We start from the raw sequence: 13576 nt of genomic DNA on the forward strand, positions 1-13576 counted from the left end.
AAGAAGCTACAGTCTGCATTTCTCAGGGCAGGGCTGGGAGGATCAGTGTTCTGTCCTCGTGTGTGAGCCCTTTGGGATGTCCCAGTGTCACTCATGTTCCCAGGGGAGCAGCAGCAAAGCCCTCAGGACATCTGCACTGTTGTCACCTGCCTGTGGGCTGGGAATTAGTGTCCAGGGATGATTTATAGGGCACTTGTTTCCCTGTCAGACTCCAAGGAGGGGAGAGGTCTGTGGGGGAGGGCTCCAGCTCGGAGTGGAAAAGGAGCCACTTACAGAAAGGCATGGATAGGAGACAGGGAAAAGGGTCTCGGGAGGCACTTTCACCTTGCAAAACAAAGATTGTAGGTTTATTGTGAAAATTACTGAAGCCAGGTTGAAATGGAGTGTGCCAGGGGCAGTGGCTGTATAAATGTATAGAGAACACATCATGTGGAGCAGACATTCAGGGAGGACTAATGGAGAAGGCATTACTGGTAATTAATGGCACTGCCCAAACCCTTGTGACTCACAATTCAGGACAGATGATGCCTGTAATTGATATAAAGATGCAGACAGTTGCCTAAAACTTGCTGTGCTGTATTTTAAGCCATAAAGCAGAAGAGCTGGTGGACTTGTTTTGCATAAAGCATTTGCATTATGCAGGGCTATTATTATTAACAGTATGAAGGGGTAACCCTTGAGGTCATAAAATGCATGGTTCAATGAGTGACTTTGACTGCAATTATGCATTAGAGATATTAATGAGAAGGCTGACAAATGAATTGGTGATGCATGTAGATCTAACCACAGCAAAGAGCCCTGCAATCCAGTGCTACAAAAAGTTTGCCATTTATCTTCTTTATCCGCTGATGCACATGTAAATTAAGTTCTTTTATTCTTTAAATATGTTGTTGTTGTTGTTGTTGTTGTTGTTGTTAGAAGTTTGTTTTAATTGCAATGGTTTTGTTTTTGCCGCACAGAGTTTATTATTCAGTTTTTTTTTTTACTGGAATGCTGTCTGATCAGAGGGGTTGAACAAGCTGACCTCCAGAGGCTCTTTCCAGCTGAAATTATTCTGTGATTCCACGAGCAGTATGCATCAGGACCCTCTGTTTAACACAGCTTATCTGCTGAAGAATCTGTTCTGCCAACTGCAGCCCATCGAGCCACAGCAGGGGGCATATTAATAGGTTGCTTATTTAATGCAATCAATCAGTGCAAACTACAGATTGCCTGAGGCTGGAAAAAAATATGGTTGTCCTCACACTTCTGACCAGACATCTGCTCTGGGAGATGACACGGGGGAGGCAGCCTGTGCCAGCCTCTGAGGCCCTCAGGACACAGGCAGGATGAGTGCCCAGCAGCCAGCGTGGCCCTTGAATGAGTGTGATACTAATGACTCTGGACCTGGGCACGGCTGGAAAATAGCAAATGTAATGCCTGTAGTTAAGAGAGAAAAGGAAAGAAAGTAATTTGGTCTGGTATTGGGTCTTTGAGCTCGAGAATATGTGTTCAAGGAAAAAGAAATGGTTTAATGAAGAGTAGACAGAATGCAACATGGATTTAAAGGCTAATTTTCCACTGTGTGTCTGATTGCCTGCCCTGCCTGGCTCCATACAAGTGGAGGTGATAACATTTTGGAGAGAAGGCTTATTTATGCTAAGGGGCCAGGCAGGAGGGGTTGGAATCAGTGTGAATTGTCCAAGAAGAACAATGGCTGAATCTCTTTAAGTGTCACAATAATGGGGCTGTGTAATTGCTTTTCTGTCTGAATACCAGGCAGCAAGACCTAGAGCCTAAAGACAGAGCAAGCTTGTAACAGGGCACATTCTGGCAAGCACAGGATGTTAAAAATCAACGCCAAAAAAATTGCTTCCAGGCCTGTATATTTAAGACACTGCTGTCTTAGTTTGTTGTGCTGACTCAGTTCTGTGCTCTGCAGGGAGAAGGACTCTTCCTGCAGGTGTGGGTGGCCAGCCCTCGCCCTCCTGTTGTGTTAGGAGTGGGTGAGTGCAGAAAAAATAGACTGGACACAGAAAAACTCTCTGGGATTGTGGGCAGACAGCTGTGCTTCTCTCCCCAGCAAAGCAGCAAGGAAAGCTGAGACTTGTGCAAGGATGGAAGGACTTGGTAATGCACATCAACAAGAGGAAAATGAGTAGAAAATCAATGGATTTTTTTACCTGTACAGAAATCAGGGAAGGTGCCTCAAGTACAAGGAAATGGTCACAAAGATAATGCAGTAATTGAAGACTGAGACATCTTCACAGAGAAGAGCTGCCTGCAAAGTCCAAATGCAGCAGAGGGAAAGGAAGAATTGAGGAGTCTGTGAAGGACAGGTGGAGTGGGTTTGTCCTGCTGCTTTCTTCCCCTTCCCCTGAGCACTTGGGCTGCTGTGACTGGCAAGGCTCTGGGACAGACTGTAGGGTTCAGAAGGTGCAGATGCATAATAATAATAATAATAATAATAATAATAATAATAATAATAATAATAATAATAATAATGTTGTATAGAAGCTCTGACAAGAGGGGCCAGCTCCAGCTGGATGCAAATAACCTGGAAATTCCCCTGGAACAGCTAAAAGCTAAGACTATCAGGGTAAAGGCCTGATGCACATCTCCAGAGTGGGTGGAGGTGATTCACAGTACAACTGACCCTGCAGAAGGTGACACTGAAACCTGAAAGGGACCCAGAACTGACACTATTTGACAGAACCAGCCCTGCTGATGTAAAGTTAATAAAAATAATTCATGGGCTTGTGCTGGATCTGAGGCATGAGGAGAATGAGACTAAAAGAGAAAATCTGAGCATATTGTCTGATCTCATGAGCATGAGAAACCACAGAGCCTGTTCTCACAGGAACAAATGTATTAAGATTTTACAGGCAGGGAGGGCAGGCAATGCAACATATAAAGATTGATATTGCTAAATGTGTTTTTGTCAGTGTTCCTGGAGGTTATGGAAAGCTCCAAAGAGAGACCTCAGAGAGAGCTGGGGAGCTGGTCTGCCCCAGAAAAATGAGTGTGGAGCAGTGCCTGTGTGTTCTGTGGGAGGAGGATCAGCATAGTCCCTCCCATGTCATCCAAAGGGACAGGTTTTCCTACAAGAAAGAGCCATGAAAGCAGAACAGGATGCAGGGGTTGTTTGTGTGAGACTCAGACACCCTTCCACAGTGCACAGAGCCTTCCATTGGATTTGCAATGGTCCACCCTGGGGGATTTGCTCTGAGAGGACACTCAGAACATCTCCAGTGACTCCAGTGACTCCAGAATGTCTGCAGTGACTCCCATCATCCTGCACAGCCCCGTGCCCACCTGTGAGGGAGCGGGCTTTTCCCAGTCCCTTTGGGTGCTGTCACTGTCCCAAGGGCACACACTGCACAACCCTGCTTTGCCTGGAGGTACCTGGAGGTGCCAGCTGTGGCTCTTGGCTGCAGTGTGGCACAGAGGCTGTGTGGGCAGTGCCATGTCTGTGTCTGCACAGCAGCTTGGAAGTGAAATAAATTGCTAACAACAGGGAGCTTCAACCCATGCAACCAATGTTTGTGAGTGCAGCAGAGACCATCCTGCTGAAAGGGAGGTGGGAGCTCTGCCACTAAAGTCAGTGTCCCCAGGGAGATGTGCCCAGCAGGTCCAGAGTGTGGCTGAGGCTCCCTCCCATCACCCAGGGTGTCTGGATCTGTGGTGGCACTGGGAATGATCTGCTTTCAGTGCTTTTGTAATTGTTTTTTTTCCTCCCTGTTATTTTTGGAATAAGCTTTAGGAGTGGATTATAGCCCAGCAGAGGGGAAGGGGGGCTGAACTCTCAGGTTACCTCTTGCCCTCCTCAGGGCCTGGCAGGAGCAGCAGGATGGATGTGTTCTGGGGTTTGATGTGTTTGTCACACTGAGACCAGGGAAATGACTCTTCCCAAGAAGTGTCACTGACTCTGAGAGGGACTGGGTGAACCAGTGGGGCAGGGGAGTGTGGCTGCCACTGCCACTGAGCAACATGGCACAAGGACATCCCTCCAGCCCTCCACCCTCACCTTTACAGAACAGGATGCAAGGCCAGGCCTGTGGGCAGAACCTGGGGGACAAACTGTTCATCCATGGCACGCTGCTGGTTCCCAGATGGGGAGGAAGGAGCTCCAGGACCATTTTCCTGCGTGTCCTGCGTCACCAGCAGGCTCCTTCCCTTGGGGCAGGCTCCATGCCAATGCTCACCTTGAGGGACCCTTGCAGGGGGCCACAACCTTTCAGCTGGGTTAACACATCTGAGCTGGTCTCAGCCCAGTCACCACAGACTGGGAGGGCTGGAGGTCACAGACCTTCTTCCCCTGTCTCATGGCTGGGTTGGTGATTTAGGAGCACAAGGCAGATCTTTGTACCCTGGCCCCATGACCTGGTTGGGCTCACCACAGCTGCTCACCACTGTGCTCTGGCTCTGTGCCCCTGAAACCAAGGATTCAGCTGTGTAGGGGAAGGTTTGAAATTCCCAGGTCTCATTCCAGTGTGTGTTCAGGTTATGATGCTGATTGATTTGATGTGCGAAGCACTTTTAGACAAATAAATAAAAAAGAACAGGCACAATTTTCTAACAAGTAATGTCATTTAATGAATGATACACTCTAGAAAATAGAAACTACCCAGATGCTGGTTGGTTGGTCTGTTTGGGGCTGGGAGAAGGCCCTTGCTTGGACGTACAACGCCTTTGTGGGATTCTTTTGTCAGCATTTGTAGTTGCTGGAAACAAGGAAACGTCCATAGATTGAAAGAGACACCAAAGGAGCAATTGTTTTCTAAACTGTGGGAAGAGTGCAGGATGCCATCCCACTCTGTGTCACTGGGCAAGTGGCATGAGGGCTCAGAGCTCACCAACACCTTCACAGACAATCCATACCTAAAGGGGACTGATGGGACCTAGCACAGTCCAGTCCTCTGAAGTCACCGCAGACCTGGCACTCTGCACAGCACCTGTGGGCTCTGGTGTTACTGCACTGTGCTCTGCGTGCCTTTCTGCACGTGTTGTGTCTCTTCCCTCAGTGTCTGGCTGCTAATTCCAGGGAATATGCTTTTCAGGATGTGACAGTAGACCGTGTACAGCTCTGGGTCTATTTTGGGCTTGGGCAGGGAGCGGGAGTTGCAGGCCTGCTCGGTGGCTGGGTGCTGTGGCCAGTAGACATCGCTGAAGAGGGCAGTGAGGATCTTGTGGGCAGCCTTGTAAGGGTCATCCTCAAACTGCACCATGGCCTTGAGCTCCATCAGGGTGTAGCCGTTGTACCTCTTGCTGTCCTCGGCCAGGGGCTGCACCGTCTCACCTATGTGTCTCACCTTCCACTTCAGGCATTTCAGGTCTTCCTTTACATCCTCTAGCTCTTTCTCCATGGCTTGGAATTCCTGTGTGGTTACAAATCTCCTGCCAAGGAAAGAAGTGGCAGAGACAGGGTGGAGTTCAGAGGCTCGGAGGAGTGGGATGAGCCCAGCTGCCTGGGGTTGGAGCAGACAGTGGAGGTTTGGGGGGGACATCCCGGCCGTGTCACTGAGCACCATCCCTTGCTCTGCTCTGCTCTGCTCTGTCAGGCTCCAGGGGACAGCAGAGCTTCTCTCTGCTGCTACAAAGGGAAAGTTGTGCTGCCTCATTTGGAAGGAAAGGAGGCACGTGAAAACTGTGCCCTGCTGGAGGAGCTGAGGGTGACGACCTGGCCCAGGTCCGTCATGAGGTCTGGAGAGCTAAATGGGTGTATGGAAATAGGGTATTTTGCTTCCTGGGTATCAGGGTTTAGTGGAAGCACAGGGTGGGCACTGGAAAACAAACACTGGGAACGTCTGAATCATAAAAGATATTTAACTTTTTTCATGGGGGGGCTCTTACTGATTCTGTATCAACATGGGCCGTTTGAGGACTTAGACACCTGTGTGCTCTGGATACATACCTCTCATGATCAGGATCTTCCAGATCTGATTCAAACCCCTTTCCTGTATTCTTTAATTCAGTTTTAGAATAGCCAGGAGCCTGGGAACTCTCTTCAGGAGTCGCTGTTGCTGGAGGCCTTGTGCTTGTCCCGGTTGGGGTCAGTGTGTGATCTGAAGCTGGAGCTCGTACGTTTTGTGCTGAGTGAGGACAGAAGGTGGAGAAGGAAGCTGCATTGATCCCTGGGCTGACTGGAGAGCAGTCAGAGTATTGCTGTGGCTTGGGTGAGCTGGGTGTTAGACTGAGCCTGAGGCTGGCTGGGCAAGATGCTGGAATAGTCCTTGCTCCGAGTGGGCTGGAACACGATATTGCTAAATTTGTATCTCTTTGCTCAAGTGGTTGAGGGTTTGGTGATTCCCCTGGGGCCAATCTAGTGATGGAGGTGATGTCCAGCAGGGTTTGATCCTGAACCATGGAGATCTGGCTGGTTGGTTCTGATGAAAGTGAAGAGCTGCTTGATGTGTCGCTGGAAGAGCTTGACGTAGCGAATGGGGGGATTTTCTGAGCATTATGGTCACTCCTGTTCCTCTGCGGGCTAGTGACACTTAGAGCTGGGTGTTGTGAAGCCCTAAAGAAAGACAAACACACACTTTTTCCTCTGGACTGGGCTAAAGGCTTATAAGAAAATTTTAGGCCTATTTTGGGACAATTTTAAGCCTGTTTCCCACAACTGCATTTCCCCACAGGCTGATTTGCCTCTCGTGTCTGTATAAAACCCTCTGCTTCTCATGACCAGGAGCAAAGCATTTGAGAATGAGGCACATGAATTCAGGACCAGCTCCTCCCTGCTGCCAACTGAGCACGTGTCAGCTGTCCTCAGTGTGGGAGCCACTGGGACATCCACGTTCTCCTTCCCAAAAGTCACACAGCTCTGCAAGAACCAAGGGTTTGGTGCTGGGGAAGGACAGGAAGGGACGAAAGCAACTGGCTTAATGGCTGTGAGAACACAGAAACCTGGCTGCAGGTGGCCACAGCACCTCTCCCTGCCCATCCTGCCCAGTGTGAAGACCTGCCTTCCTTCCGTGGGCCCTCATGCTTCAGTCTCCTGGGAGCACTGCCTGGAACCCAGGGAATTAGAAGATGGCTAAATTTTTCTTAGTTTGTCAATACAGATGGCAAGAGAGGAAGATGTTCCACCCCTGTGGCCTGGAACTGTCCTGACAGGTAGGGAATGCAGCTAGAAATGCCTTGACCTTGAAGGGGAACACAAAGACAACCTCTGTGCAGATCATGGTGCAGGATTTCTAACAGCCCAAGGACATGACAAGCTTTTGTAGTGATGCCAGGGACCAACTGAGTCTTTTTGTGCATCTGGTAAATCCTTGTGGTGGAAGGACAGCAGCAAATCCTGGTCTGGATGGGATGTGTGAGATCTGTGCATGAGGTCCTGTTCTGTCAGCACCAGTGGCCTGAATTAGCTACACAGTCACTTCTCCTCCTCTCTGCACTTTTCTCAGTGTTGGATGCAATTAAACACCAAACATTTAAGGTTCTAAAGAGCATGTCTCACACCTCTGGGCTTCAATAGGGTTAATTTGCTAAATCACAGCTTAATTATCAGGTCTAAATCAAATTTAAAGGTTTTATAATTGGAAATGCAGATAGTTACAGAGCCTTAAAAGCATAAAAAGCAGTGCCTTAAAGGAATCATAAAATGGGTTATGTAAAGGGCAGGAGAGAAAACAAGCACACACATGTCTCAGGGAGCACCTGGGAGTGCCTTGCCTTCTTAACCTGGCTGAACAGGACTGGAAGGCCAGAATTGCCAACTGGGCATGAGGAAAAGCTTTTTCACCCTGAGAGTGTCCAAACAGTGGGGTAGAGGCCAGGAGAGGTACTGGGATCACCATCCTTGGACATGTTCAAATCTAACTGGGCAAGGAATGAAGCAGCCTGATCCAGGCTGGACACTCTGGGAGCACAGGACTGGACCAGAGCCATCCAGGGTCCCTGTCCACACTCTGCTATTCTGTGGTTCTGCCTAACTGTGAAAATAATTTATTCTTCCCCCCATTCCCCTTTCTCCTCTCACTTTTCTCCCCTCTGAGTCCCACCTCACCATCCTTCTCTTCCACTGGAACCTCTGGGCTGTCTCTGTTCCCACTGACTTTATGGTGCCTGCTGCAGGAGAGCCCCTGATGAATAAAAAGGTTTCTACAGGAAAACCAGAGTTACTTGGCTCAGAGGGATTGCTGCCCTTCCTTGCATGTCAGGGTCAGTAGCTCAGGCTTTGGACTGTGGGAGACAAGAGACAGCCCCACTTTAAGGCAATTAAAACAAAAATGCATTTTGGCCATTAAAATGACACTTATTTATCCTAAAATATCTCAGCATGTAAAACTATCTGAACTGAGAACAATCCCTACCTCCATTCTAGGGGGGAATAGGATGTGCACAGTTAGTGAAAGGCTATTTGGGTGCACGTACAGTCTGAAAGACTTCATTTCACATGTTTGGCAGTGTGGGACAGGGTTGGCTTTTGAGGGGGGTGGTTTGGGGAGTTTTTTGCATAAATCCAGGATTAGCTGTAGGAGATGAAGCATTTATTGAAAGATGCAATTTAAAAGAGTGACAGAAAGCACGTTTCATAACTAATCCCACTGAAATTTATATAAGAAACCTTTCAATTCACCTGTGCACTGGAGGAAACAAAAAATGTATTATGAACTGTCAGCTTATTTTGCTTCCCTTTTCCACCCCATAGTTTTCACGAGCTGCCATGCTCCACACAGGACTGCATTTACTTTTATCATCCTCCTTATCTCGGAAGCAGAAAAACTGGTAGCTCAAGAAGCAATGTTAAAGCAAAATGTCAGTCTGGATGTTAGCAGAGGTAAATGAAGACAGAACTGAGACCTTTAGCTTTGGAATTTCCTAGTGGGCAAGGCTTTGCCTGAAGACAGGAGCGAGATTCCCACTGCCGTCAGCGCAGCGAGGCTGGATCTTCGACCCGTAACCATGGTGCTTTAGCAGAGGGGATTTTTCCCCACCCGTTTTTTTTTTTTATGTGGTGAATCACTATGAACTGAATAAATTACAGGAAGAATCGCAAGACCTGGAGTTGGAATCAATGCTGACATGAAATAGGCAGCTGATTGCAGCTGTCAGGTACCTCCACAAGGAGAAACCTTGGCTCAACTTTGAGCGACGCTTCAAATGCGTCAAGCCCTTGTTGTCTGCCGCCTTCCAGCCTGTGCTGCTCAGCATATAAAGCATGTTCCCCGTTGTCACAGTGACCTTGGCTGCCGTCTGTGCCTTGCCCTCTCCAGCTGAGCTGGTGCTACAGACTTTTTTGGAGACATTTGAAAGTTGCCTGCACATCCAGCACCACTCCGCTTCCATGGCACTCATGACTGAGGGGAAAAAACCAACCATGGATATTCTTTGGTTTTTTTTTTTTTTTAAATGAATCGTTTCCACCGTGTTTTAAACCTAGAGTTCTTCTGATGAACTTGTCTGAATAGAAAAAAAAAATACACTATGCTTTAGAGTGAAGCACTGAGGGATTGGTTGCATAAATCTCACTGTAGACAGCCGGGGTGGGAGGATGGTAAAAGAGCTGTAGGACGGACCCAGGGGAAATGCCTACAGGGTGATGACATGAGAATAAAACTGTTTTTTTCAAGGCCTCCTCTTTGTCAGGTGACCCTTCTGAAATGCCCACGCTGCCAAAACAGTGACATATTATTTCTTTAACACTGAATTAATTTTGAATAATCTCTCCGTTTTCTACAAGAGAAGCTGGTGTCCTGAACTCTGGGTTTATCTGCCTCAAATAACACCAAGCCTTTCAGCCACAGACAGTAAGAATTTGCTGTTTCCTGCTCAGCTCTTCCTCTTCTGGGCTACTTATCTCTTCTTTGGCTCTGCCACCACACCTGTCCCTCCTTGTCCTTTGTGATATTTCTCCTGGCTCTCTCTTGCCCATTTGACATTCACCATCTGCACCTCTCCCACCTGCCCCGTGGGGTCCAGGCTCCTCATGTTAATGCCTCATGGTGGGACAGCTCTGGAGGGAAGGGTGGAAGCGGCATGGCCATACAGATGTCTGAAATCAGGGACCACTGCTGGCTGGAGCCTAATAATAGTGAGCATTTCTTGCTAATAAATGACTCTGCAACAACAACAAAAATATCCTGATGTGAAACTTCTCCTTCTATGTTTTTGTACAGTGGCTATACACAGCTGGAGCATTGAGATCTCCCAGCCATGCACTTCTGAAAGAAAAAGTTGAGACCTCCAAGGTCAAAAATGACAGCAAATAGACTTTAAAAGTGTCTGGAAATGCTAAATTTGGTATGTCCGGGGGTATCAGATGTATAGGGGCCAGTGCCATATGTTTGCCCAGGAAGGCAGCTTGGGGAGAGCAGAGGATGCCAAGTTATAGTTAGAGCTCCCTGGTGCTGTTCTCAGCTCAGGTAAGTTTAAACCCTGCTAAAGGGGTTTAAAGGAAATAAAATAATTTTCTTTTTAACCCTATTAAAAGAAAATTATAGTTCAGTTATGGACATTAAATGGTTTAATATAGAATTATCAAGACTGAATAACTGCATTGTCCTGATTGAGTCTACTCTGGATTCAAGCTTCTGATGGAATTTATAATTTAAGGCCACTTCTCAAAACGGAGAGTTCAGTCTTGCCAACAGAGGAACCTGATATCCTGCTCTGGCATAAGGCCCTTTGTGCTACCTGTGCTCCCACAGTGCTGTTGGGCTGCTCAAAAACCTTTAACATTCTCTCTTCCAAAATCACCTGGCCAGGTAGTGTTTGTCTTCCACAATTGCTCAGCCTTGTTCTCCTCTTTACAGCTTTTGCTCTTTCACTCCTCAGGGACGCTCCCCCAAGTCCTTTCCTCTGAACAAGGACAGATGTTTTGTCTTGCTGGGAGGACAGAAAGATTCATGATGCCCGAGGATGAGCCAGTACTCCTCATCTGCAGTTTGCTTCAGCTTGGAACCTCCTCAGAGCACTCTGGGTGTGCCGGCAGGTCCTGCAGGGAATGAGGTGCTGGTTGAGGAGAGCAGCAGGAATAACTCCAGGTGGTGCCTCCTGGTGTACACTGGCACGGGACCACCCCTGTGGGAAGTGTCCATGGAATGCTCCCGGTGACCTGCTGGCATTTCCTCTGCTGGTGGCACGTGGCTGCTGGGTTGGTCTGTTCCAGATGATGTGTCCCCTTCTTCCACACCACCCGTGCGGTCAGTGTGACCTTGGTGGCTGCTCTGCCTTTAGCCAAGCCCTTCTCTCGCCGTTTTCTCTCCATTCTCAATCCTCTGCTGGCCACGGGCCCCTGGAACGGGGAATGTGACAAGGACTGGGAGCGTGGGACCCTGGAACCAGCATCAAGGAGGATCCTGGGGTCAGGCCCAGGCCACTTATGGCTTGGTGGACTTGCTTGAGGAAGAAGAGGTTCATCTGAGCGTTGTGAGGCTTTGTGCCATCCCAAGCAGCAGTAACTAATGGTTTTCCTCCCTAATAAGCATGGATAATGAGCATTTTCCAGCTTCTATTGGATTTGTTAGTAAACTGTGAACTGAGAGCACAACTTCCCTCCTGTCACTTCATTAATATTGATCTGATTTCATTACAGAAGGTAACGGATGTGAGGCTGAGCCTGATGGAATATTGAGGGATGGCCACTGTTCTTTAACCTGACTCTGGGCTTCTCGTTTGGGGTTTGCTTTCCCAGTGCTGTCAGCACTCTATGGGGTGGGCTCTGAGTCCTTTAAAATGGAAATACTTGGGATAGGACTGGCCATAGGACCAGCAGAGCCTATTCCTTGGAACACCTATTGCCAAGACTTGTTGTTGGTTCTTTGAAACAAAGACCTCTGGACAGGCTTCAATAATAAAATAAACACATCAGAGAAACTGCCAGGAGCTTGGCAGGTGAGGAACTTTCTCAGGAAACACGACCCAGATCAATTTTGTACCAATAGACATTTTCAGGCCTGTGAGAATGAAGGACATGGGTCTGCCTGTGGAGAGGTCCATGACTGACATGACATTTTCAAGGAGCAGGAGCTACCAAGTGAGCTGATGGCAAACCGAGCTGGAGAGCAGTGCCAGCACTATCAAGCCTGTGGGGACACCACCTGCAGTGACATGGGACTGGAGAGCTGTTCCAGCAGGTCTGGGGAGGGAGCAGGACCCTCAGGGGTGGGGGTTACAGACACCAAGCTTCCATGAGTATGTGGCTGAGATGTGCATCTCAGCAAGACAGAGGCAGCAAAATGCCATGAGGTTTCCAAATTTTAATAGCGCAGAGCCAGCAAGTCACTCTCCCAAGGCTCCCTCCTGCTGAATGAAGGATCACTTGCTTGCTTTCCAAGGAAATAGATGCATGAAACTGCACACATCTTTCCTGGAGAGTAAAGAAAAAGTATAGTATTCAGAGCAGGGCAGGAGCCATGCTCCAACACTGCTCTGTACATTGAACCACTGATTCCCATAGCTTAAAGCAAGAGCTTTTGCAAACACTGAATAAAAGCACAGCAATTTCCAGAGAAAGTGCAAGAAATGGCATTAATTATACTAACGTTATTGTCTACCAAAGCTGCTTTCAATCATTTTTATATTCAATAGCATGCATCATCATGAATTGGGGATAAAGATAGATGAAAAAAGGTAGTGATAATGAAAGTTATACAGGTGTAAATTAGAGCATATTTTTAAACTACTATGAAGTCACAGCTTCTTGAGATAACACAAAATTATAGGATATATGCACATCCTAAATTGAATGCTGGAGAATTCTGAACTGTTCTTATGCTGGTTGGTTATCTCTTGGGCAAGGCTGTCTGGGAAAGCAACAAACCTCTATTCCCAAAGCTTCCTACTCCAAACCTGGTTCTGGGCCCCGGGAGCCAGCGTGGGGACAGGACAAGCCATTGTGTGCCAGACACATTCATGGTCACTTACTATTTGGGGAGCAGCTATGGAGGCACTGTAACCTCAGGTCCCCAGCCTCAGCCCTCTCCTCCTCAGTCCTGGAAAAGAGAATATAGAAGTAGCACCTTTAACAGAAAGAAAGGCTGCTCCCAAATGTACACAAATGGAAGGGACAAAACCAATAAGAGTCCAACGTACCTGGGCTCCTCCATCTACAGCCAGGCCCACCACAGAGAGGGTGATGGGCTCAGGAAGGACTTGGTTCCCCTGGCTTTGCCCCTCTTGGGGAAAGCTCATGTAAAGAGGCCATGGGGAATAGAAGTGAGGGGCTCAGGGCTGCACCTCTCCACTCTTCCCCTCTCCAGGGTGGATCTAAGCCCCGGGGCTCAGCAGCATTGGACAGTATGTGGGTGTTGGAAGTGGGGATGGTGCTGCTGCTGCTGCACCATTTTACTGCCAGTCCATGTGATTTCCAGAAGGAGCAGCTCTGCGGATAAAGCTTCCTGTGTTGCAGAATAAAGTACAGAACAAATCCAAGGCGGGAGGTTGCGCTCATCCCTGTGCTCTGATGAAAGGGGAGTAGGAAGATTGGCAGTATTGATGTCTGTGTGAAGAGCTACTGACTCTGCCGACGGGAGGTACATCAGGCCAGTAACTGAAACCCTGTTCAGATACCTGGGTGACCAAGCAGGAAATCAGAGCCAAAGGTTGGCATGTCTTTGGAAGGCATTGGTACGATCTGCACATCTGACAC

General features: G+C 48.2%; 1 protein-coding gene across 5 annotated transcripts in view; it reads right to left on the reverse strand.

The window, feature by feature from the left end:
- Positions 1–4550: 4550 nt before the first annotated feature.
- GSG1L (GSG1 like) overlaps positions 4551–13576 on the reverse strand; it is a 56063-nt gene continuing 47037 nt past the window's right edge. For 2 of the 5 annotated variants that reach the window (XM_038151390.1, XM_038151389.1), the window contains 2 exons: positions 5894–6499; positions 4551–5376 (listed from right to left, as the gene is read on the reverse strand). In XM_038151390.1, the coding sequence (XP_038007318.1) occupies positions 4950–5376; positions 5894–6499 (1033 nt within the window). In that variant the 3' untranslated portion in view covers positions 4551–4949. Of the gene's footprint in view, positions 5381–5893; positions 6500–10683; positions 12296–12852; positions 12921–13576 lie in introns of those variants that run through there. The other 3 variants (XM_038151392.1, XM_038151391.1, XM_038151393.1) reach the window with 3 other exon arrangements.

The sequence above is a fragment of the Motacilla alba genome, chromosome 14 (assembly GCF_015832195.1).
Source record: "Motacilla alba alba isolate MOTALB_02 chromosome 14, Motacilla_alba_V1.0_pri, whole genome shotgun sequence".
Lineage (NCBI taxonomy): Eukaryota > Metazoa > Chordata > Aves > Passeriformes > Motacillidae > Motacilla > Motacilla alba.